Source organism: Coloeus monedula, assembly GCF_965178545.1.
Source record: "Coloeus monedula genome assembly, chromosome: 1".
Taxonomy (NCBI): Eukaryota; Metazoa; Chordata; class Aves; order Passeriformes; family Corvidae; genus Coloeus; species Coloeus monedula.
Window position 1 is genome coordinate 137,041,243 of NC_138781.1, and position 24,644 is coordinate 137,065,886.

The following is a 24,644-nucleotide window of genomic DNA, read 5'->3' on the forward strand; positions in this document are numbered from 1 at the left end:
TCTAACATGTTATGTGTTTATTCCAGTGGTATCAGTAGACCTAATGAAAGCTGTTACTTCTCCCTGCATGATACATTTACTGTAGATGTGCTTTAACCAAATATCGTCAACTGTTCTCAGATAAAGACATTTGCAGTTCAGTTCACCATGGCTGTGAACATGTTTGTGTTAATGCTGATGAGTCCTACATCTGCCAGTGTTATGAGGGATTTGCACTAAGGGAAGATGGAAGAACATGTAGAAGTAAGTATCCTTCTCTTTAGTAGAAGATTTTCTTTATAATCTGTGAATTTGTAGATGTATTTTAAATATGGCAACCTTATTTTTTTTAACAGATAAAGATGTTTGCAATTCTGTTGACCATGGCTGTGAGCATATTTGTGTGAATACTGATAGTTCATACATTTGCCAGTGCTACGAGGGTTTTGTATTAAGAGATGATAAGAAAACATGCAAAAGTAAGTTATTTTAATGTTACTATATTTTTTATATTTAGACACCTACAGAAGAAACATATTATTTAGAGGCAGTTCTTATAGGAGATTTTGCCTACAAAAAGGAGAATAAATTCTTTATTTACTAGGAGATTACTACTGTTAGTCTTTAAAGTTTTGGAAATGTTCTGATTCATCAAACTGTAGTAAATAAAATCTGATTATTTCTAGATAAGGACATCTGCAAATCAGTCAGTCATGGCTGTGAACATCTTTGTGTTAATAACGATGATTCATACACTTGCCAATGCCATGATGGATTTGTACTAAGGCAAGATGGGAAAACATGCCGAAGTAAGTAGTTTATTGATGAAAGAAGGAATTTAATTTCTGTCTTGTTAGAATATTATTCACTGATTCATAGTGGCCAGAATGGAATATTTTTCTCTATAGATCACAAGACTTAAGTATGAATTAAGTATTGTTTGAACTAAAGCTACATTTCAGAAAAATCAGCCAATTTTAAGGTTTGAATGTAGGTTTTAAAATGTGAACTTCATTTCCAAATTGTGTATGTTAAGTTTTAATCTTGAGCATAGGATGTTGCTGCATTTTACTGTAATGGGTTGAAGTTCTAATTACCACTGTGTTCTTCTGTCTATATTCATGCAGATCATGACTTAACTTGTTCCTTAACCTCTTAGCATGTTCTTTTGCAAATGATAAGCAAATGAAACTCCTTCAGGCTTTTTATGTTTTCTAATCTTTTTATAAATCTTGCTCCCCTAAAACCTCTGCTATTTATCAGCGTCCTTGTGGGTGCACCGCAGTGAAAGAAAGTCTTCTAAGAGAAGACACAGCAGGGTCCAGGGCAGAGGAATAATAACCCATCTAATTCTTATTTGAATGTACCTATCTTTTTTTAAAATCATTTATCTTTTGTTTAATCTTTTTTTTTTTTTTGACAAAAGATAGTCTCTGACCAAAATATTCTGCTAGCACTTGTGTTCAATTAGTTATCTACCATGATCAAAAGTTGTTTAAGATTCTCAGTATTACAGGTGTCCCATGTCCTGTAAGTACAGCCTTCATTTTTTGTTTCTAAATGTATATCCTTAATTCTGGCTATTTTAAAATATATATGATTTGCTGTTACTCAGAAAGATTCATGTTACCTTCTGTCAGCAGCTGCTTTATCTTTATTTGCCATTCTCTCAAAAGTGGAGTAATCTACAAACTTTGGTTATTTTGTGTTTTATCCTGGGCTGTCCATAAAAATATTAAGTAGTAGAGGAGCAAGGCAAATTCTTAGAAAGAAAGCTACTTGATAGTCGCCCATTTGCAATTGGTTGTGAGGACCTTTCTAGCCAGTGTTAAGCAATATAATGTTGTAGTCTGTTTCCTTAATCAAAATAAATACCAAGACTGCTGCCTTTCTGAATGTTCCACTGTATGAACAGCATAAGCTTTAAGAACCAACCTCATCATCAATTAAGATATTTATATAATTTTCCAGGATTTATTTTTCTGTAACACCAAGCTGACTGATGTTAGTCCTCTTCCTTTGATTTTACTCTGACTCAAGTTCCACATTATCTATTGCATTATTTTAATGCAGATCAATGTCAAGCTGACAGGCTTACAGTGAACTACTCATATTTTAAACACTGGAACCATAGTACTATTTTCAGTGTGTGTGCATACACTGGGAATGGAGATAGCTCAGTGTTTTGGGGCTTCCTCAGAGTTCTAGGAGTTACTGAAAATTAACACTAAGCATCCAAGATATCCTTCAGAAACCTCTTTTACAACTCTCTGCTGCAAGTTATCTGGAGTTACCAATTCAAGAATGTGTGTGTGTGTGTGTGTGTGTGTGTGTGTGTGTGTGTGTGTGTGTGTTCAGTAGGTGCTGTGTGACCTACTTCACACAGTGTGAAACTCTTCACTCCAACAGAATCATCAGTAACCTATTTCATATCGTCAGATCTGAATACACTAGAATTTTTTATATTTCTGCATTAAGATTGGCAACTCTACTTTTCTGTCTATTAATTAATAATACATTGTTTGAATGCTTTTTGTTCCTAAAAGTATTTAAATAATGTATTCATACTACCCTTTATTTAGTTGGCCATCTACTCCCTTGTCCTTTTTCTTATTATTTCAGTGTTTTCAAATTCCTAATATTTTCACATTCAGTAAATACTGTGAATGTTTCTTTCTTTCAGTCATTTTTCAAATCTTATAGCTGTTTTCAACTTCAATTTCTAAATTTTTAACTACCCTGGCATTCTTTTTAGATTGTGAGACTACATTTTTGGGGGGTGTCTAGTAAAATAACCTTAAATAGTGCAATCATTGATGCTTTTTATTATTATTATTATTCCCCCCCCCCCCCCCAAATCCCAAAATCATCTGGCTCATATTTGCTTTCAGCGATGCAAAATTCATCCTTCTAAAGTAATAGAAGGTGGGTATTTGATTCTGTTTATAAACAAGTATGTCCAAGTTGTACACAGCTGTGTATAAGCAGATGCTAATTTTTACTTACATTATAATTTCTCTTTTATCCACTATGACGGGATCTAGTTTAGATTGCCACATCTTAAATATAATTATTTTTGAGTTAAAAGATTGTCTTATGTAGTAGCTTTTGGAATTTTTGTTTTGGTAGCAGGAGATCCCCATGAAATTTGGCTCAGATTGAAGTTCTTGTAAAAATATAATCCTCAAGAGTCAAGTTGAACTTGGCTGTCAGGACTCTTCCACTTTTTGTGTAAAGGTAGTTCTCCCTTAGGAACTGATATTTTCTTTTGTGTTGCATAAAGAAGAAAAAGGGAATGCTGATAGATTGCTCCACTTTCTTCTGCACTTTCTCTCCATCTGTCCTTTTTGAAGAGGTTTTAACCAACTGGTTTAACATTGCAGTCATACAAAGTCCTCGCATAAATTTTCAGCAATCCAGTTAGATTTTATTTATCGTCTTAAATAAGTACTTCCTATTCTTTCAGGTTTTGTTTATGTAGACTCTTGGCACTTATGTAAGGATTTTAAGAATTATGGTTAAATCATGTCCTGTGGTGTTTTTCTTAGTTTTGTTTTTACCAGCATGAATTTGTGCTAAATGACTGTACTAAATTATTCCCTCCTTTCACTCTTAGTGCTCTTAATGTAAAGTCCTCCTCCTCCTTAATCTAGTCAGATTAATCCTAAAATGGTTTATTTTCAGTTGAAGGTCATCCAAACCATGAAGTTCTGGTCAGATGATAAAGAATTCATATGCAAATGTAAGATAGGATGTCCACCATTTAACTAGCCAGAGATTTGCTTTCAGTTACAAGCTTCCATCTTTTTTTGCTTGTAGGATTAACCCCCCAGTCTTTGCATTTATAAAAAAAAAGTTTAACTAACAAGCCACATAAATATTATCTAACTGTTCCTAGGTAAGGATATTTGCAAATCAGTCAGCCATGGCTGTGAACATGTGTGTGCTAGTGCTGGTGATTCATTTGTTTGTAAGTGCCAAGAGGGATTCCTGCTAAGAGAAGATGGAAAAACTTGCAAAAGTAAGTAGTCTGATATTTATCAACATACTTATCTGCAGCTCATGCTTGTGTAGAAGTGCACTAACCAGCAAAAGCTGTCATCTGTTTTTAGATAAAGATTTTTGCAAATCAGTCAACCATGGCTGTGAACATGTTTGTGTTAATTCTGGTGATTCATATACCTGCAAATGCCATGATGGGTTCCTACTGAGAGAAGATGGGAAAACCTGCAGAAGTAAGTAGCACAAGAACTTGATTGGATGAATTACACATATAATAATGAAGGCCTCTACTGATGTGTGCTGACTGCCAACTCTTCTGTTTGCAGACAAGGACATTTGCAACTCAGTTGACCATGGCTGTGAACAAGTTTGTGTGAATACTGGAGATTCCTACATCTGCCAGTGTCATGAAAAATTCATACTGAAGGAAGATGGAAAGACATGTAGATGTGAGTAGCCTGAGCTATAAAAGTATGATTTTATTTGAGGCTTTCAAGTGTTGTGGGTGCAAGTACACGTGTATGTTTGTGACTTCCAACTATTTGGGCTTCTAAAAATGATACCATGTCTCCCTAACAAGCCTCACCTCACAAACCCTGTCCACTCTTCTCAGATAAAGATGCTTGCAACTTGGTTGACCATGGCTGTGAACATATTTGTGTTAATACTGATGATTCCTATGTCTGCAAGTGTCATGAAGACTTCATACTGAGAGAAGATGGAAAAACTTGCAGGAGTAAGTTATTTAATCTTTGGTTTGTACTTCCTGAACTGTTAATGAAACACACTGCACAACAGTAGTGTGTTATTTGTGTCTTTATTATAGAATCAGCTTCATGTAAGTGAGCTCCTTCATGAAGAACTATTGCCAAATTTTTTATATTTAGTGAAAGTTATTTACTTAGCTAACTGTGCTAAATACAATTTTCATTATTCCAAGTTTAAAATGTCTGCAAAACAGTCACCCATGGTTGTGAACATGTCTGTGTTCCAACTGGCGATTCATACATGTATCAGTGCCACAAGGGATTTATATTGAGGCAAGACAGGAAAACATCCAGGAGTGAGTAGCTGAAACTTTCATGGGGAATACGTTTTTGAGTCTTAAAAGAAATAACAGACTAATTTCACTCAAGGCTTGTTCATGACAGTTTTGTATTTGAAAAATGGTCTAATAAGGGAATTCTCTTAACAATTCTCAGATAAAGACCTGTGTAAATCCATTGAGCATGGCTGTGAACATATGTGCATTAATAATAACAACTCATACAGCTGTCAGTGCCATGAGGGCTTTGTTCTGCGACGAGATGGGAAGACGTGTCGATGTAAGTAACTCATCATGTCTGTCAGCCACTCTTCTCTGGCATTGCTACATAAATAAGCAAAGATCTTATACTCCTTTGTCATCTGTTCTTCAGATATCATGTTTGGAGTCTTTGAATTTATAAAATGTTAAATAGAATATAGATAAATACTTCAATTTTTCCTAGATAAAGATGTCTGCAAATCAGTTGACCATGGTTGTGAATATGCTTGTGTTAATAATGATGATTCCTATATCTGCAAATGCCAGGAGGGATATGTACTAAAAGAGGATCAGAAAACATGCAGAAGTAAGTACATTTTATTTAGAACACATTTGTTTCTTTGATTTCTAAAATTAATTTACTTCACTTCCAAAAAATTATAGAATCATAGAATGGTTAACGTTGGAATGAACCTTACTGAAGATCATCTAGTTGCATCTCCCTGCTGTGGGCAAGAACACCTTCTACTAGACCAGGTGTCTCCAAGCCCCATCCAACTGGCTTTGAATACTGCTGCAACTTCTTATTTCAAACATGATATAATATTTGAAAGCTAAGAGCATATGTGTGTGGCAGAAAATGTCTCAAACCATTAACTTGATGCCCTCCTAAGCAAAAATCTATCAAATTGGAAGAGTTGTTTTGGTACAGTGTTGAGTAAAATAATAATTCTTTTGAAACATCAGGAAAAAACCAAAGGGGAATCTTATTATCAAGGAATGTGCATTTTAATCAGGTTCATATACTGTGGATCTTTTACCTTAAAATATCATTAATTCTATTTGCTTATCTTTCAACATGACATGCATTTATCTCATAATCTCTTCATACTTGAAGAAGAAATTCTACTGGAACTGAGTAAAAACATTTATTCTGCTAAAAATGGATGCCTTAGTTGAGGGGACTGTGATTACCAAAAGAATGGTAACAAGTTCTCGCTGTTCTCAATCCTAACAAACACCATGCACCATGAACTGCTGCCCTTTCTTGACTTATGCAGTAGTATTGAGGTGGTTGTGATATGTATACTCATTGCATTTTCATCACCTTAGTACATGTGAGGTGTCTTTTTCTCAGATGACTGCAGAAAGGAATTCTTGAACAGTTTTAAAATAGATATTTTCTAAGAAGAAAAGTCCAGGCTGTAAAGCTGAAAATCCCTTATTCGTATAGTGGCTTGGTAAAAAACATCTCCAGTAATTTCTGCAGAGTAATTTCTGCTGCACAGTTCTCTTTTGTGTAGTGCTTACAGCATTCTTCCTGTACGAAGATCAGAGGTGAGTGGAGGTCAAAGTTTATTTGGTCCAGACTAAGAAGCAAATCTTACATTCCTTAGGGTGGCATATTCTTCTGGAAACTACATTGATCCAATAGGAGCTGAGTATCTCTACAGCTAGCCTTTGCACAAAGCACACTAATATTTGCCTGCTGAAGGCAATTCCTTTCCGGAATAAAAAAAAAACCAAACCAAAACAACCCACCTGGCAGAAGCAGTCTGCAGCTAGGAAGGCATTCTCCAATCTCTAAATTCCCTAACCTCATTACTGATGCCCAGTACCTAGAAACTGCTTTGATTTTTGCATGTGCATTTGCCAGAAAGTACGGGAAATACAAATTCTTCTGACAAACTCCCAGCTCTAATGGGTAAACTGGAGAAGGTTAATTGCAGCAATACATAAGCCTTCTAATTACAAAATTGGTAGACAGTTACAAGCAAAAAACCCCTTATCTAGCCAATTCTGATTCTCTCAATAATTAGATTTTAACTATTTTATAACTCCTGCAACACAAATGCAGCTTCAATGATTCTCTTCTGTGTCTCTCAGTGCTGACAAATTTGACAAATGCAAAGTCAGTATATGGGCTTATCCCTGGAAGAAAATTCTGACAACTGTGTCTATATGCTAGCTATGTTCTTCAGTTCTCTCCACTTAAGAGTAATTGCTAACATCTACTGATTGTTGCTGCATTTTTAAAAGTTGTAGTATTCTGCAAAGCAGAAAAATCTCAGTAAATATTCACTGTGATGATATTTTTGTTAAATTCTCAGTCACAGGCACACTCTTAGCTTTTGATACAGCCTGTACACAACATCTTCAGACACACTGGCACAGTAGGATGAGCCAGGATCAGGGTACTTTAGATGATCTCTGAGCTTTTTCCAGGGTATCTGGATCCCTTTCCCAGCTTAGTGGAGTTTTTTCTTGGTCTGAACACTCTGCTGCTCATTTCACAGGATGCACTGAAGGCCCAGTTGACCTGGTATTTGTGATTGATGGATCAAAAAGTCTTGGAGAGGATAATTTTGAAAGTGTAAAACAATTTGTCTCAGGAATCTTGGATACACTTGAGATTTCACCCAAAGCTGCTCGAGTTGGTTTGCTTCAGTATTCCACTGAGGTTCGTACAGAGTTTACATTAAAGCAGTTCAGCTCAGCCAAAGACATGAAGAAAGCTGTGTCACAAATGAAATACATGGGTCGAGGTTCCATGACAGGACTGGCGCTGAGGCAAATGTGTGAGAGAAGCTTCACAGAAACAGAAGGAGCAAGACCATTTTCAGCAAATGTCCCTCGAATCTCCATTGTGTTTACGGATGGACGAGCCCAGGATGAGGTCTCTGAGTGGGCTACCAGAGCAAAGCAACGTGGTAAGTGGAGATGTTTTTGGTGTCTCATTCTAAAAGGCAAAAATTGTTAGAAATAAGATGTAGTAACAGTTTGGATGTGCTATGGTGTGTGCTAATCGAGAGAGTGTTTGCCACAGCAGTCTGGCCAGTACAGTGACCACTGTCCTGCACATCAGACCTCTGTGTTCACAAAGGCCTTTGCTGCCCTTGTGGATGTGCATCATCCCTAGAGCAGGACCCATAGGGAATGTCTCACCACAGGTAATGGTGCCACCCACCTGGCATGCCCTGGGTGCCCTGAACATATCCACTAAGGGTAGACATTTGATACAGAGACCTGGGAACTTCATCAAAAATTCTAGGAAAACAATAAAAGAAACCCTAAGCTGTCTCTTCAAAATACAGAAATCTATTCTTGTGAGAAATACTAGGGTAATAATTGGCTATATTTTTGTTTACAGGGTATATTCTTTATTTTTAAACAGTTTTATAGTTCTAGTGGTGTTCTGGAAGGAAGATGACTCTTTTTGAAAGAATATAGCTGTAGTGCTGTCTATCCTACTGTTTCTACATGCCTATATGCTGAAATGTGACTGAAGACTGGTGATTTTTAATTTTGAATATGTTTGGGCAGAAATCCATCCTCTAGGACACCTGTACCACAAATCAGAAACTTTTCATCTGTTTAGCCAAGTCAACTGAAAATTTTCAAAACTTGTCAAGAAAATAAACTATCCCCTTCTTCTTCGCAAAACTTTTTTTTAAAATTTTATTAGAAACTGCTTTAAGAACCATGGCTGATGGGCCACAACACAGAGAAAATAGCCAGACTTTAAAAGATTCTGCACATCTTTTTTTCTGTGCTCATTTTATTGATATGACCTATCAATCAGAATTTGATACATGATCAGTAGAGCATTATTTAGGACCAATACCTCTCTGTAAGGAGAAATGGGAAAAACATCCAAGGATATGAGAAGGGCATGTGCTAACAAGAGTGTCATTACAATGAAAGATAAAGTGGGTTTTAAAATAACTTAAAAAAACCCCAAAACATTTAGAGGCTTACTAGTGGGATGTTTGAAATTGCATGGAGGATTTACAGAAGTAGGAAAGAAGTACAAGCCAGCTTTCTTATTTGCTGAATGAAACCTCAGCTCTGGACCGCTTACACTGGCTCTGCAATGCTACAAGCCAAACCCATCCCCTGTGTAATTGCAGCATAGCCGATAGAGTAAAGCTCAATATGAAATGGACCTTGACTTTATCACTGATATCCCCAAGTCTTTAAATAGCAACAAACTTCAGCATGACTGGTGCATTCATTACATTGAATCAGCTTCTGTTGAACATTTTCCTTTCCTGGCTAAAGTGCAATGGTAGGCAGATTCATGAAGAAAAGTAAGGAGATATTTATGTTAAAAGTTAAAAACTTGTTAAATGTGTATTTTGTAATATTATCAGGCCCATGATTCTTCAGCAAAAAGGTTAAAAGTTGTGATTGAGTGAGTGTGCAGCAGCTATTACCCTATGTTAAATAAAGATATCAAACCTCCTCATCCCAAGTTTTATCTGAAACCAACCAGAGAAGGCATCTTCTTCTCTTGAATTGTATAAAAGACCTGTAAACCTCATAGCTGTATTATGAATCACAAAATCAGTACTAGTAGTGGACACTTTCTAAGCCAGAACTGATGTAAAGAGAAATGTTATATCAGATCATATGCTCATGAGCATAAAAAAAATAACTGCTGAAAAAGAAGTTATTGAAGATTTCTGCTTTGTAGTTATTGCTTGTTTAAAATCTATCTGGTGAGAGGGCTCTGAACCACTTCCTTCTTCTGGCTTCCAGGGTTAAGTAAACTACACATCCTCACTTACCTTCTCCCTAGCACCTCTGCTGTGGAAATACTTGTCCTGAGCATCCCTGTTGTAAGGCTCTTTCTTTCCTAGCCCCACAAATTGTTTGTTTTCCCATTCTTACCCTCTTGAGTGGGCCTTCCAGCCTGTTAGTGCCCCTTAGAGAGCAAGAATCGAGTCTCAATGTGCTCTGAGGATTTCAATGAAACACTTAAGCATTTTTCTGAAAAATTACTGCCACCTTTCAAGATTCTGCCCCATCTGCTAATATGTGGCAGGTGTTCCCATCAGCCCAGTAATTTGCTGCATTGCATAGACCCTACAGACACACACAAACCAGGGACTTGCAGTGCAATTGTGAGGCTGAGCTGTGCGATTCTCTTGGATTGTAATACTCCTTCTGGGACCATTTACTATCAGTAGTGGCCAGGCAAGTGTCATCTCTTTAACACAAAAACTGTGTTATAGTGTAATTACAGCAAACAAGAGTAATTAAAGCATATTAAGCCTCTTCACTTATTTTGAAGTTACATAGAATATGCATTTCTTGTGCTCTCCCTTTCTCTCATATTTTCCTTTCATGGATTAACAAGTGCTTAGAATTAGAACTGCTGAATAATAAATATGTGCAATTTCTTTTGAATCTAGGTATAATCATCTATGCCATTGGAATAGGAAAAGCAATTGAGGAAGAACTGCTGGAAATTGCTTCTGAGCCATCATATAAACATCTCTTCTATGCTGAGGATTTCACAGCTCTGGAGGACATAAGTGAAGAGCTAAGAGCTCAAATCTGTGCAGGTAACAAAATTCCATATCCCTTGAGATAGACGAGAACTGAATGTTTACAGGTGTTTCGCTTTATGGATTTTTCTGCCCTTTAATATGTGAAGAATATATACCGTTAATCCATCAGTGGGTAAATGTATTAGTGATTATCTTCCCTTTATTTTCATAAAGGTTGCATAAGATGTACAATTCTATGCCTAGAAGAATCAATTGCTCCTTCTCTTTTCTGTTTCTACAGTTAAGTCAGCCACGCAGTGAACCCCACTCCACCAAATAAACGTGATCTATTTCATTAGGAATGTGGGAAAATAAGCAGGGATTTGTAATACCTTAATGAGAATAAAAAAAAATTCCCAAGACCAACAGCAAAAACCTAAACCACAGCAAAATAAATCATCAAGAGCTGTTGTGTGTAGTTATAGAAAATGAAAAATAGTTCATTGAACTCACACCTACAAAGAGTGGATTTCAGTTATGCATAAGCTCTGAGTTTTGCTACACAAATGTGGAAGGTTTTTTTCAGAAAGCACCCTTCTTCACTCTGGAGCAAACAGCTTGTATATAAACATTCCCAGATGAAGTTTTGCAAGGGGAAGGGGGAATTTGAGATGGGATGAAAGCTATTCAGCCAGAGAGAACAGCATATCTCTGCCACTCACACATTCCCAAGACTCAGTAGTTTTTGTACATTCAAACTGGTACCTGAAGCAAAATTCAGAAACAACACATGGAATGATGTTAGTCATGGGACTAGAATTGTGCAAGATTATTTAATTTTCACTAGCTTTTATCTGGTTGTTTTTCTCGGAATTAAATGCAAACAGGTTTTGCTCTTTTTTCTTCTTTAACATTACTATATAAAATTAGCTGCAGGACATTTCTTTATACAGATCTCAAAGAAGAATCTGTAAAAGACTTTGAGGATGTTTCTTAGCTTTTTCTTGCATACTCTTTGTCTTTCAGTCCTAAGAAGTCCTAGTTTCATCTTTCTGAAATAATAAATACTATGATAACATAAAACCAAGTCAGTTCAATTAACCTTATCAGGCAGATAATCTTCTGATGACAGCATGTCATCTTAAAAGCTTTTGGAGATGCCAAAGCCAAAACTATCTGGCAGCCAGAACAATAATTCTCACTCATTAGCAAACCCCAGTATAATAATTCTCGCTGATTAGCAAACCCCAGAGCTCAGTGATGGAAATGCATCCTTCAGGTACCCACAACAGTGGTTAGAAATCACCTTTTTTTTTTTTTTCAACTACATTATTTACAACATGAAAAAATAAGTAAATCCTGCCCCTCTGTGGCAGTTTCTTGTCTACACCGCTGGTAACTGGGCAGCACTGTCCTCCCCCTCTCTCAACAACAGGCAGTGAATGCCTCACACCTGTCAACCGAGGACTGACAAAGCCTTGTTTTTCTGGACACTCCAGGACTGCCTATTACTCATCAACTCACTCCACTGGAAATTCTGCCTCCAAACCTGTTACACAATCTAAAAGTTGGCTTTTTTTTTTTTACCTTCTGTTGTTTACAGCCCAATTTTTCTCCTCCTTTGCAATAGCAGTAACCTTTATATTTACTCCAGCCTTCATCCTTAGCTGAGGTCTTCTGATGCTCCAGCCTGTGAGGACAGTGGGCGATCCTCTGAACCTCATGGACTCCACTGACAAAGCCTCTCATCCTTAGTCCCAGCTGTGGATGTAATGCATGTTTCCAACTAAAGCAGGAGCCCTCCAAATGTTTTTTTGGGGGTAAGGCCTTTTTCTTTCATTCTGCAAGAAAGCATCTGCTTGTAGAATAGCTGCTGATTACTATTAATTATTCTTGATGACTAGTAGTAAAGGCAAAAAAAGGAGGGGTTTTTTCTCTCTTGCCTCTTATTAAGAGGAATTCAGTTGGAAGGCTCCCATTCATTGCCTTGGTTAATGTTAATTTCTCATCTGACTGGAAGCACTAACGAGGCTCTGGCAATGTCATACATAATATGCACTCAATATGATTGCAGCTTCACCCCTGTTCTGAGCATGTGCACATGGGAGCTTTTAATTACATGGTCATATACTATTTTTGTCACAAGACCCCAGCCCTGATCAGATGACAGTACTCAGCAGCCAGCTGGTTAACATTCTGTTTTCCTTCCAAATTGCAGATTGTTATCAGTTCAGCAAATATTCAGACACTGCTTTTGATGACACTTTCTCACAGGCTCCTTCTAACAAATTACTTGTGTTTTGTTATGAAACAGAACACTAAAAACGAACATCCAACTTCAGCATTGTTCCCGAACAAATTTATTCATTGCACTGACTACACCAAGGGATTCAGGATGATCAGTCTCTGTCACCACTTGTGTTTATTCAGCTGCACAGAGGCAATGAGATTACAAATCTTAGAGCCCCAACACCAGCTTCTGAAGCCTGAAGAGCAGTTTCTGAAATGCCCAATTCCCACCCTATACTGGAGACCTCCTGCCACACCTCTACCAGTGCATCTCTGTTTTTTTCTGTCCCTAACTTTCTGTCCATATCTGCCATGTGTCCAAAGCTCAAACATTTCAGGTCAGTTCCTCTGCCCTTCCTAAACAACCCCCTCATTAGCTTGCAGCTCCTGAACAACTTCTAGAGCAAGTCATTACCCAGGGTCAAACACTCAAGATTCATCTTACCTGTTTCATCTCTCCTACAACAGAAATCTTCGCCATCCATGCTCCCACCTGATCATCCTTCAGCTAGACTCCACTTCTAGTTTGTTTCATTCCCTTGTGATCTCATCCCACACCTCTCTGCCCTGAACTCTCGTCCAAAATCTGAGTTCCTTCCAGCAGCTGGTTCCCATGCAGACTGAGATATCTATATCTATATCTATATACAGATAAAGACTATAGTTCTGCTGCCTGATCTCTGGTCTTATTCAACCACTCATCTGTTTTTCCCTGATATTCATGCTCACTAATTCCAACCTCCACTCAAGAGAGCCTCATCTCCTTCCCAGTGCAACTTAGCACAGCTGTATATTATTGTGCATCTATCAAAACTGAGTAAACCAGCAGCCATCCTAATAGTTATAGCAAACCTGGATGTCACAGAAGCATCTTCCATCTCCCTGCTGCATATTCATACAATATCAGGAGAGTTTGCACTGTCACCTTTTACCCCCCATGCATTCACTTTCAGGGAAAGACCTCTGGGTTCCAGAGCAGGGAGCGTGTCCCAGATGCTCCATCCACCCTGGCATCATCGGTCAAGTCGTGCAGTTGTTAAATACCTCCTCTTCAGCTCATCTGGGCCATGAAGGGCTCCAGTCAGTCGAAGGTGTTCATTTCCTAGCAAAAGACCCATTCCTAAGGAACTGAAGCTGCCCCCACACTGCCCTCTGGCGGCAAGAAAGGGGCAGGGCACACAACGACTGAGGTACCTCAAATCAAACAGTTGTTTCTTCTCAATCTCTTGACTAAAAAGATCGGGGTGTGGACTCTGAAATAAATCCTTACCTTTTAAAGGCGGTGCTTCATGAATTAGAAACGCATATTTTTGCTTAAAACTGTAGTGTATCAAATAGACTCTACTGCACACTTCTCATCTAGAAACTCCCAACTCCCTGATCAAGGTTTCTAATTAAAAAGAAGAAAACTGAAGAAACTTTTCCTTTCTCCAAGCAGTTCTTATTCTTATTCAGTTCATCCCAAAGGATGATGGATTATAATGAAACATGAAAGAATTTTCACTATAGGACACAAAGTAGATTGCTGTCATTTCAGATTGCTTCACTATTATTAAATAATCACTTCTGGTTTTGGAAGGGTTCCTCTGATAGTCTGAGTTGAAGGGCAAGTCCTGGAGTTTCCATCAACACTGGACCTCTTCTAAATTGCACAGGTATGAGGCATTCTCCATGTGTTATGAGAGACAAACACCAAGTTACTGGCAAGAAACATCTCCATTTCTACAGAATGTGAATATTTTTATTGCTCCTTTTGTGATATCATTTCCTTTGGCGATTTCTATCTACCAGCCTTGAAAGAGTCACCTCACCAGCAGGATGCATCATCTGGGAGGCTTCATAAGACTGGTCCACAGCCTTCAGGTTGGCTGTTTTAACTCAAGTGTCCTGTCCTGCTGTCTCCCCAGTCACTGCTAAGTTGCCTCTTCATGCTGCCTTCTGTAGAGAACCCTCATGATTCAGCCAAAGTGGTTCATCCCACGTTCCTGCCTCCTCACCCCTCCCAGTCACCCTCCTTTCTGCAGCACAAAGAATGGAGATTCACTGTAACAAAAGCATGGCTGCATGCTTCTTACACCATCCAACTGAAATGCTTCATGGGGAACCTTGTAGTTCAACACTGTGCTTGACACTTTAAGCATGTTTAGCTTTCAATCACTTCTGTTTCTCACAGAAACCTTCACAATTCCCTTTCAGTTCTGCAACCCACAACTTAAATCACGTATACAGTAAATACAGCCTAACAGCTTGGTTCCTTCACATCTTTGTATCCCTAGTCCTTTCCTTGAATGATCCTCACTGCAATTAGTGAGATTATTTACTAATTAAGGAGAACTCTGCATGTGAGTAGAAAACAAAATAAAATTATAATTTAGTGGGTTTGATTTTTAGACTTTTGGGGGGTTTCCTGCAGGACCTGAATCAACCACAATAGCCATCACAGATGTCATTGACTGTCCACATCTTGCAGTACACCACAAGTATCTTTTTGAAGACAGTCACATTCACTCAACAACAGGTAATCGTGTTACCTTTGTTTAGAATAATCCAGACTGTTCTTTGAATATATGGGACTACACATTGTGTACTGTTTTCCAGTACTGACAGAATCTGCCTCACCCTTTGGATGTCGACCTGTTTTGAGAACAGGAAGCTGTATTAAACCTGCTCTGCATTTATAATTCCTTGTCATTTCCTCTCCATTCTATTCAATTTGTTCAGCATTTAGCCTATGCCTAAGTGTTTCTGTTTTTCAGCAAAAGCTTCAAAAGATAACGACCAGTGCAAATGTGAAAACCTTGTGACATTCCAGAACTATGCAACCAGTGAAGTAAGAAAACTCACCCAGCGATATATCCTTTCTGAGTAACTGGTTTTTTACATGTAAGATAAGAAAGACAGGTTAAAACAAACTAAATTTTTTTGCATCGTCTAAACTGTGTCCATAGCTAAAATGAGTTCATTGTAATGAAAATCTAAACTACGTAATAGATAGTTTCCAAGAAGCAAGGCCTTTAAGACTTTTAATCTGCTTCTGCTTCATAGAAGGGAGCAAAATATTAATAAGGATCTTGAATTTTAATAACCCCTAACAGTAAAACACATTCAGGGACAGCAAAGAAAGGGCTGGTCAAATTCAAGACTAACACACTTTGCTTTGGGTTACTTCTTCAGATGGTACTGAAATAGCATTTACTGGCTACAGGTGTCAAGAGTACAGAAGATGTTTCCCTTCTGAACTACTTGGTAAGGCACCAGATGCAGTGAATCATTTATAACCATACTCCAGATGAAGAGAAAATCAAGAGTACTCAGGTTTGGTTGATTTTGCATTAAAAGAAATGCAGATAAAACTTAACGAAGTGCAAATCAGTAGCTTCTGCCCCCCAGTTAGTCTGTTTTTTTCAAGGGAGATTTTAGTACAGCAGCCTTTACACTACCTGTAACATCCACCACATCTCAGGAAACAACAGCAGCAAACTGGCAATACAACTCATCATGCAGTATTTATGCAGCAAATTCCTGTTTTCTTCATGAAAGCTGCTTCTGATCAAATAAATAGTACATCCCATCTTCTACCCGAGTTCTGTAACGGTACGAGAGCAGTAAGCCCTTATTATCTGTACAGAAGAGTGCAGTGATGTCAACAGCTCGTAGCTGTGTGCTTCCTAGACAAGCACAGCTTCAGACCGAGGTACCTGTGAACAGTCTGTCCAGAGTAAGGCAAGCAGAGCCCTGGTGGCTGGTAACCTGATGCAGATACATTGCCTACCAGTTCAGACCTTCCCTGCAGCAGCCAGCCTCTCTCACCTTCCCAAGTGAATCCTTTGGTAGACACTTTAAATTATGTTCTAATCACTTGATTAAATTACTCCATGCAAAGCAGATTTCATAAAGGAGAAAGCTGTCATGTAAGGTTATTGCTAGGCATTTCAAATTCTCATCAACACACATACTTCTCTGACAGGACTTCTCCAGACGACTTCAGAGAAAAAATTCTAGGTAATTTCCCACACCCTTAAGTGTTGCATGACAGAGTTCCAACCTGCATGCCAACAAGAAAGGAGACCAATTCTTGCCCCTTCAGGAGAAGCACTTTACTGTAATCTACTGCAGCTGGGCTATGAGGAACTCCGGGCTTACTCAAAGAATTTAGTTGCTAAGCTTAGCAGCTTAGCAACATGTGGTTTTTTGCTTTACCATTTGACCAGGCAACCCTGTGATTTCTACTCCAAGGACTCAAGGTCATGAAAACCTGTCAACACTGAGCCAGAGACTAGGAATTCTGATAGGAACAGTGCTAAGCACTTTCTCAGAGCGCTGTGCAGGCACTGCTTTGAACAGAGTATGAACCATCCAGTTTCCTCTTTATTAGAAACATAATTTCTCTGCCTTATCTCAAGAGCAGCTCAGGTAGGAGATGATACATTAGTTCTTGATAACTGCAGACCCCTCATCCAGATACCTGAGGGGTGGGGGACCAAGAACTGGCTACAAAAGTAGCTCCAGTTACACAATACAAATTTAGAGGGACCAGTCCAAACTGTTTTGTGTCCAACCACATTAACTTCTGTAAGTGGTTGAGTGCAGTTTCACTGCTTGAACTTTGCCTCTGTGAACACTTGAGAAATACAGTTGTTGAAGAGAATGCAGTTCACATGGTGCTCCAATGCACAGAGTAATCCTTGCTGCAGCAGACAGATGAGAAATTACCAAACCCCATGTCCAGGCAGACTGAACACACACAGAAGCAGGATACCCACTCTTACTAGCAAGAGATTCTCCTGCTGTCAGTGGGGGGACATAGTACATGTCCCTGCTGTTCTGGCCAAACTCAAGAGGCCAGTTTGCCTGTCTGCCCCAAAAAATTCCTAACAGCAACATTCCAAGATCCCAATCTATATGCCCAGTTCTCTATCTTCCCTTGTGTAAGACCTTAAGATGTTGAAATCAAGACCCTAGTCAAACAAGCAAGGAATGGGGTGCAGCAAATTCATCCTTCTGAGGTAGATCTCAGTGCCTTCAGTTTTCCCTTGATGACAGGCCTCCTCTTCCTCTCAGCTTCCCCTGGCTGCAGCCTTTCCATGGCACTCAGAGAGAGATGCTGAAGTAAACCCTATTGGTCCAACCTCTTCCTGCAGCAGACAGAATTCCTGCCAACTGGGAGTGCTTATCAGGAAAGGGATGCTGTAACACTACTTTGCCTTGCTACAGCTTCTTACTGGAAATGGAACCAGCCCTAGATGCCATGGAGTTGGTTGCATTCTATTCCACATTTGTCTGGAAACCACCATCACAAATGTGGGCAGAAGCAGATCATGAGGAGCAGACAGACTTCTTACTGGGGTCTCAGAGCCCCATAGTTTTATAATCTACTGTTAAGTTACATGCAGTTTTCCCTGTGATTAAGTGAAACATTTTTTAAACAGCATTAACTAGATAAATATTAATCTTCCCTGTAAAAGAGAGAAAAGCAATCAATTTTCAGAACCAGCCTTTTTAATAAGCTGCAGTCTGAACTCCATGTTAAGATATGCCTGTTAAGGAATGGGGCTTCACACAGCTTTCTCAACTCAGCTCATCAAATCATAACAAAATACAGGGGAGTATCATATAAGAAACTACTGGGAGTCAGAGGAGAAACAAGAAAATGCTTATGGACCACAGCAATCAGGCAGCTGACTTTTTCTATTAGTGCATCCTATCAGTAGCTCTCTTTCCTTAACTTTTATCTACTGGAAGAAATGACGAAGAGAATGGAAGACTTGGAAAACAGGCTAAAATACTGATCAGAATTTTAAGTGTATGCTACACTGTATATTTATACATACAGACCTGTCAGAGCTATTTTCGTAAACTGGTTCCAAGTAAAATAACAAATCTTTGTGTCTGAAGTTGAAAAGAATATTTTGGATCCTTGCATCTATACACCATGTGTTCCGTCTTGCATTGAACAAATAAGAAATGTTGAAAATTTTATATAAACAATTTAGTAACTAGCAAAAGTTCTAATTAAGCAGAACAACTGAAATAAGCTATGCAAAATAATAAAATGCTGTTATTTTTTGAAGTGAAACCTCCATGTTTTGAAGTAATTTTAGGGAATGAATTTATTTGGCTTTCTTTTCTGTATTTCCCTCCTCCCCTCTTAGTATCTTAAGCACAGTTTGTGTGTATATATATAGTTTTATGTATACATAAATACACAGAACAAGTGGGACAGCATTCACAGCCATTAGGCTTGACTTGGATTCTTCAAACAAGAGTAACTACTGAAATCAGGAGGAAGTAAAAATACAAATTCTGTGTTTGAACTGTGATGAAAGTCAGTGTTTAAAGTGGGAAGTCTGCTGGATTATCAGGGCATCACAACCTGAAGTTTCAAGAACTTTTTCTTATCGTGACCAGACTATCCAACTTCTCCCTGCTGTCCTTTGGTCAGTATTCAGATTCTCTTTCCTGAATGCAAGTAATATATTAATTCTGAAAGCATTATTTGGTCAATTCACCTAGCTGCACACCTGTCTGTCAAACACTAAACACAACCAAACCCAGCAAATTGCTTCTATTGTCGCCAACTGAAGTGTCTTTAAGTCTCACTCCCTCCCCCTGGCTGCAACTCATCTGGATTTGTGGTTTAATAGGTAAAGACACCAGCACTTCCTCTTTTGCTTTGACACACACTGGAGTTTGCCTCTTGACTATCTCCAAATGGCAATGCACAACTTCATCCATTTTATAACAGAAGTAGTTGCAGCAGAACTGAAGTGATTAAGTGATCTCAGATAAGCTGATGAGCGTGCATGGATACCCAACAGCAAGCTTTGACAGGTACCTGGTACTTCGGTATACTTTGGAATTGTGAGGTTACAGGTACCTTCTGATTTTCATGAGGTGTTTCTTTCACCACATGTCAGAAAAGCACTGGCACTTCATTTAACAATCCCTAGTAATAAGGAACATCCTGCAGTCATGGTATCACACAAAACAGGCACAAATCTCTTAAGATACTGATGCTCTCAGCAATTGTGACTCGAGAACACCAACTTATCTGTCTCCAGCATCTTCAGAAAACTAAAAAAAAAAAAAAAAAAAAAAGCTACTAATTTAAAAACTGCTCTATGAAGTTAAGTGGTATCTTACTGAAAGTGTATGTTACACACCTACACATCTAGAAGCTATATCCTGTTTGCCCTTTTACAGATATGTACTCTTGGAAGGAAAAGACAAAGGGAATAATGCACATTAGTACTTGATTCACTTGGTAAAAACAGTGTGAATTATTTTAATGTAAGTAAACCCTTTAGGACCCCCCACCAACATCCCAAATTTGCTACTGTCCCTCACATTATGCCCTGTGTTTGCATTAGCACTCCAAAAGCAAACACAAAGGAAGCCCTAGCCAGTTGGGATTTGGCACCGTACTTGCCATGATCAAGCCTTCCTTCACTTACCTCTCAAGATCCACAACTCCTACAGAACGAAGGGCAAATTTTGCCATGTGAAGGTTATTTCTTAACAGAACAGGAAGCACAGCAATGGTAATGAATCTTAATTTATAAAGTTTGTTCCCTAAAACCAACAAAGGTATAATACAAATTTTTCTTAAAAGATATCTGTAACCAGTTTTATTGTAGAAATAACACCTTTACAGCATTTACTTCTCACTGGTTTGTTCTGGCATGCTTCTAATGATGTCAGAGTCACCTGTAAAACAAAAATGTACAGTTAAAAGAGGTCCCACAGAAAGATGATTTTAGGAATAAAAATAAGAAAAAAACCCACCCATAAAACCACCACAGTGAGTCTAGAAAAAGAAAACAATTTAAAAGCAACAGATAGCCTGCTTAGGAAAAAAGCAAGTAATTTTGATGGATTGATAAAAAAATACTTGTAACTGTGTTTTTCTAATCCAAATAGAGTATTTTCCAGTAATTATGCACCTGTCACCAGCATTTACAAAGCCAGTACTAGAACAACAATCTAGTCCTGGAGGACACAATGCATAGTTTTACTATAGCGAATGTCTAGCCTCCCCTGATCACAGAAATATCAGGACAGCGAGAATATTCGCATTGTTAGATACAGAGCATTAGGATTTACTTGCAGCTCTCACCCCACCCAAAACCAAACCTTAAAGTGACATTTTGAAAACTAAGTTTACAGCTACTAGTTGAATACAAGCAAGCTAAATAAAGTTTTCTGAAGAACTAGGAAATTCAAATCATTGTGACTTAGGGAACAGCTATTATTTGGTTTAAGTTATTACAGAAATCATTAAACCCATGAGTATGCATTCTGGTCAACAGAACATGGGATTGATTCTTCTCTTAAAACATTCTGGAAAGAGGATGGGAAGTCACCTACTTAGCATTCTATATAAGGAATCTGAGCAACTCTCTGGGACAAAGACTGCTACCAAACCACAGTAATTACATACAAACTTACAGTTTTAAAATGAAGTGTTTAATATAATTTTCATCCCTTGATGAATATCCACCTGCCTATTGGTTATTTTTCTATGTATTATTCTGGGAAACAGGACAAGTCATAATCCTTTGTCTTAGATTAAGAACAGTAAAACAGGGCTGTTGTAAACAGCATGTTGTGCAAGTTCATGTCCTAGCTTAGGGGTTCAGAAACAGGTCCCATACAGTTACTTCTCAGACACAGAAACCTCCCTACAGATTGACAAGTAGACAAAATGCTCACAGGGCTTAGCAAGAGAAGAGAAGCAGCAGTCCTTCCAGGTTCTAAGAACCTAGGACTCACAAAAGAAGAACAGGATCTTGGTCAGAGGAAATTATAATTACGTGTTAAACCTGATGGAAAAAGGCAGTAAAATGTGTCATCACTCCTACTCGTTCCTTGCTCAGTGCTGCCACTCACAGGAGAAGGGAGGATCCACAGACACCTCCTCATTTGGTCCCTACACTGTAGGTGGGAATTACCTGGGTCGATGATGGCCAGTGTGCACACTCTGTAGTATTTTCCGCATGCTGTGCCCAATTCAATGTTGTTCCCACTATAATGATGGACACCAGTCTTGGCAAGCATAGCGTAGTACTCAATCTCTGATTTTCTGAAATCCAAAAACTGGGTGTTAGCAGTACCCACAAACAATTCTGAGTGACTGCAATACAGAGAGAGCAACTTTAACCCCTACCACACTTAAACCTTAAGATGCTTCTCCTTCCCACCCAGAGAAACACATCTGTTCCTTGCAAGGCAAAATCACCCTGGGGTTGTGGCTCAGGAACCTTTACTCAGACGTCTGCTGAAGGTTTGTAACAACAAACCCTTCAGGCTGCTCCTACACAGGCTCATTTCTACACGGTAAAAAGTTTCAGCACTTGCAGACCTCTGAAAGGCCATAGGAGCTGTGCCAAAGTGCATAAACTAAGAGAGTTAATGTTGATGCCCACTGGTGGCCAGATGCTGAACAGATACAGCTGTTGCTAGCTGAAAAAGGAACTGTGTATTTTAATTTAAAACAAAAAGTCCATCTATACTGCCCTCTCTTCTGAGTTCCATTAGGAGAGTCTAGCAGTCAATGTTTCCTAAGCGCTTTTGGGATCCCCACTAATATTTGGGATTGCTGCCTACTGTAACAGTCCTACTATTTCTCAAGTATCTAATTTCTGCGTTTCACATTTACATTTTCTTGAGCCTGTCAATATCCCTTGACAACAGAAAGGGCCCGGATATTCAATGAGGAAAATGTCACGGTATTAGTAGAGATTACATTCTCAAAAAACCAGTTTCACTGGCCAGGACCCCAAATTTATAACTAACTTCAATAGCAAATTTTGTGTGCTTCAAACATTTTAAATAAATTATCAGTTTTCCTAGCTGTAAAATTATTTTCCAATACACTACTTTGGAAAAACGTGGGAATTCAGCCTCATTACACCCTTAGTGAATGCTATCAAGTGTGAAAAGCTTCCAGTACTTTATCTAGTCCAAACTCCTTGAATTAGAAAGCTAGAAAAATACCAGGAAGCATTTTGACACTTCTAGACATGAAATCATTACACAGCAAATTACCTGTCACTTTTATTTCAGAGCACGCTAGAATATGTCAGCAAAGTCCTCTGTTTTAAGTCATTGGAGAAATTAGCATAAAGCACAAAATGCATTTGTACAAAGAGCCCGTTTTAGAATTATTTTCTCACGCATCTGCTTACCTCAAAGCAGGACAGTTGTTGGCAAGGATGACCAACTTGGCCTTGCCCTGACGAATCATTTTCAGGGTCTGTTTGTACCCAAGCACATATTTGCCACTTTTCATAACCAGCTGAAGCCTGGAGTTGATGGACTCCAGGGACTTTTTCTGAAGAAGAAGTAAAAAAGCATTATTGTGTTACTTCACAATTTTCAAAACAATGGAGAACATTAAAAATTAAAGAAATTTCAAATACATGCATTTTTCATAATCTCCCTATAATGTGAAACATGGAATAAGAAAAGCCAATCAGTTACTTGAGTATAAGAAAGCTTATGGATAAGGGCGTTGTTGATACTGTGTTTTCACAAGTTCAGAAAGTTCTTTCTTACCCCCATCTCTCACAATAGGAAAATACATCTCAAAGCACTGTTGCTGCTATCTACATCAATCAGTGACATCTGCGCATATCGGAGAGGCTCTTGTCAAGCTCAGTTGGTCAAGGCCAAGTAAATACCACTTCTGCCTTGCAAATCTAAGACAGGTTTAATCGGTCTCTCCCCAGGGTGCACAATGACAACGTTATATGGGGCAACAGAAAGAAGTGATTCTGTATAATACTAAACTGATATTACAACAGGTGAGCGTGATGCTCACAACAGATTAGGCGCATTTGCACGGACGGGGCCACCGCTTTGAACAACAAACCCAGATCTGTCAGAGCCACTCTGAAGAAAGGCCAGAACATGGCAGGAAAGGCAAAACCTGAACTCCACCCGCACTAGGAACTCGGCACCACCTCAGGGGCTCTGCAAGCACCCCGGGACACCGCACGGGAGAGACCCGAGAACAGCGAGCCCGGCGGGAAGCGGCCGAGGGGCGCGGCCAGTGTCAGGAGGGCACGATCCGAGCTCTGAGGGACGCGACGAGCTGTGCCCAAGGGCCCCCCAACACCCCCGGCCTCCAACCCAGGCCATGCCGGGGTCCCCCCACCGCACCACGGCGCTGCCCGGACCCCCCCCCGCCACCACGTGCGCCCGGCGCGGCCCCGCTCTCACTCACCGTCTTCTTCGCGGCCACCATGTTGCTGCCTCGCGCGGGGTCGGGCGGTACCTGGAACACAGGGGATGGAGGGGAGCGGTCAGAACCCGGCAACAGCGCCCGCAGCGGCCCCCGCGCCCCCGGCCCGACCCCGCTCACCGCAGACGCGCCGCCAAGATGGCCGGGCCGCCAGAAAGGAGCGAGCTCCCAGCAAGCACCGCGCGAACCCCACAGCAGCTCTCGCGAGAGCCGCGCGCACACTCCCGGCCCCGGCCCACGTCGGCCGCGGGGCGGGGCGGAGCCTGACTGAACGGGGGCGGGCACTGTGTGCATGTGGGCGGGGCCTGGCTGAACGGGGGAGGAGGCCGAGCCTGTGTGGGCGGGGCTCGGCTGCGGGACAGGGCTCGGCTGCGGGGCGGGGCTCGGCTGCGGGGCGGGCTCGGCTGAGGGGCGGGACTCGGCTGCGGGGCGGGCTCGGCTGCGGGACGGGGCTCGGCTGCGGGACGGGGCTCGGCTGCGGGGCGGGGCTCGGCTGCGGGGCGGGCTCGGCTGAGGGGCGGGACTCGGCTGCGGGGCGGGCTCGGCTGCGGGACGGGGCTCGGCTGCGGGACGGGGCTCGGCTGCGGGGCGGGGCTCGGCTGCGGGG

General features: G+C 40.0%; 2 protein-coding genes across 2 annotated transcripts in view; one reads left to right on the plus strand and one right to left on the minus strand.

Moving 5' to 3' along the window:
• The window catches only part of MATN2 (matrilin 2), a gene marked incomplete at both ends in the record, with an annotated part of 60,803 nt that extends 42,222 nt beyond the window's left edge, over positions 1-18,581 (plus strand). Inside the window, 15 exons of the mRNA XM_082282643.1 lie at positions 121-243; positions 336-458; positions 666-788; positions 3,878-4,000; positions 4,092-4,214; positions 4,308-4,430; positions 4,595-4,717; positions 5,184-5,306; positions 5,472-5,594; positions 7,525-7,938; positions 10,426-10,578; positions 14,584-14,655; positions 15,206-15,310; positions 15,549-15,646; positions 18,531-18,581. Coding sequence (XP_082138769.1) covers positions 121-243; positions 336-458; positions 666-788; positions 3,878-4,000; positions 4,092-4,214; positions 4,308-4,430; positions 4,595-4,717; positions 5,184-5,306; positions 5,472-5,594; positions 7,525-7,938; positions 10,426-10,578; positions 14,584-14,655; positions 15,206-15,310; positions 15,549-15,646; positions 18,531-18,581 — 2,000 coding nt within the window. The remainder of the gene's footprint in view (positions 1-120; positions 244-335; positions 459-665; positions 789-3,877; positions 4,001-4,091; positions 4,215-4,307; positions 4,431-4,594; positions 4,718-5,183; positions 5,307-5,471; positions 5,595-7,524; positions 7,939-10,425; positions 10,579-14,583; positions 14,656-15,205; positions 15,311-15,548; positions 15,647-18,530) is intronic.
• A 1,810-nt stretch (positions 18,582-20,391) lies between these two features.
• Positions 20,392-24,255, minus strand: RPL30 (ribosomal protein L30). The gene is made up of 5 exons (XM_082279885.1): positions 24,158-24,255; positions 24,020-24,070; positions 22,980-23,125; positions 21,744-21,874; positions 20,392-20,499 (listed from the first exon to the last, which is right to left on the minus strand). Exons 2-5 carry the CDS (start codon positions 24,038-24,040, stop codon positions 20,450-20,452), a joined length of 348 nt encoding a protein of 115 aa, XP_082136011.1. The 5' UTR covers positions 24,041-24,070; positions 24,158-24,255; the 3' UTR covers positions 20,392-20,449.
• Positions 24,256-24,644: the final 389 nt, after the last annotated feature.

What these genes read in the sequence shown, in the direction of transcription:
- RPL30 (XM_082279885.1), bottom strand. Translation starts at nt 24,040, where the DNA reads ATGGTGGCCGCGAAGAAGACG. An exon ending in TGGTGGCCGCGAAGAAGACG is followed by an intron (nt 23,126 to 24,019) that starts GTGAGTGAGAGC and finishes CTTCTTCTTCAG; the next exon opens with AAAAAGTCCCTGGAGTCCAT. An exon ending in AACAACTGTCCTGCTTTGAG is followed by an intron (nt 21,875 to 22,979) that starts GTAAGCAGATGC and finishes TTTGGATTTCAG; the next exon opens with AAAATCAGAGATTGAGTACT.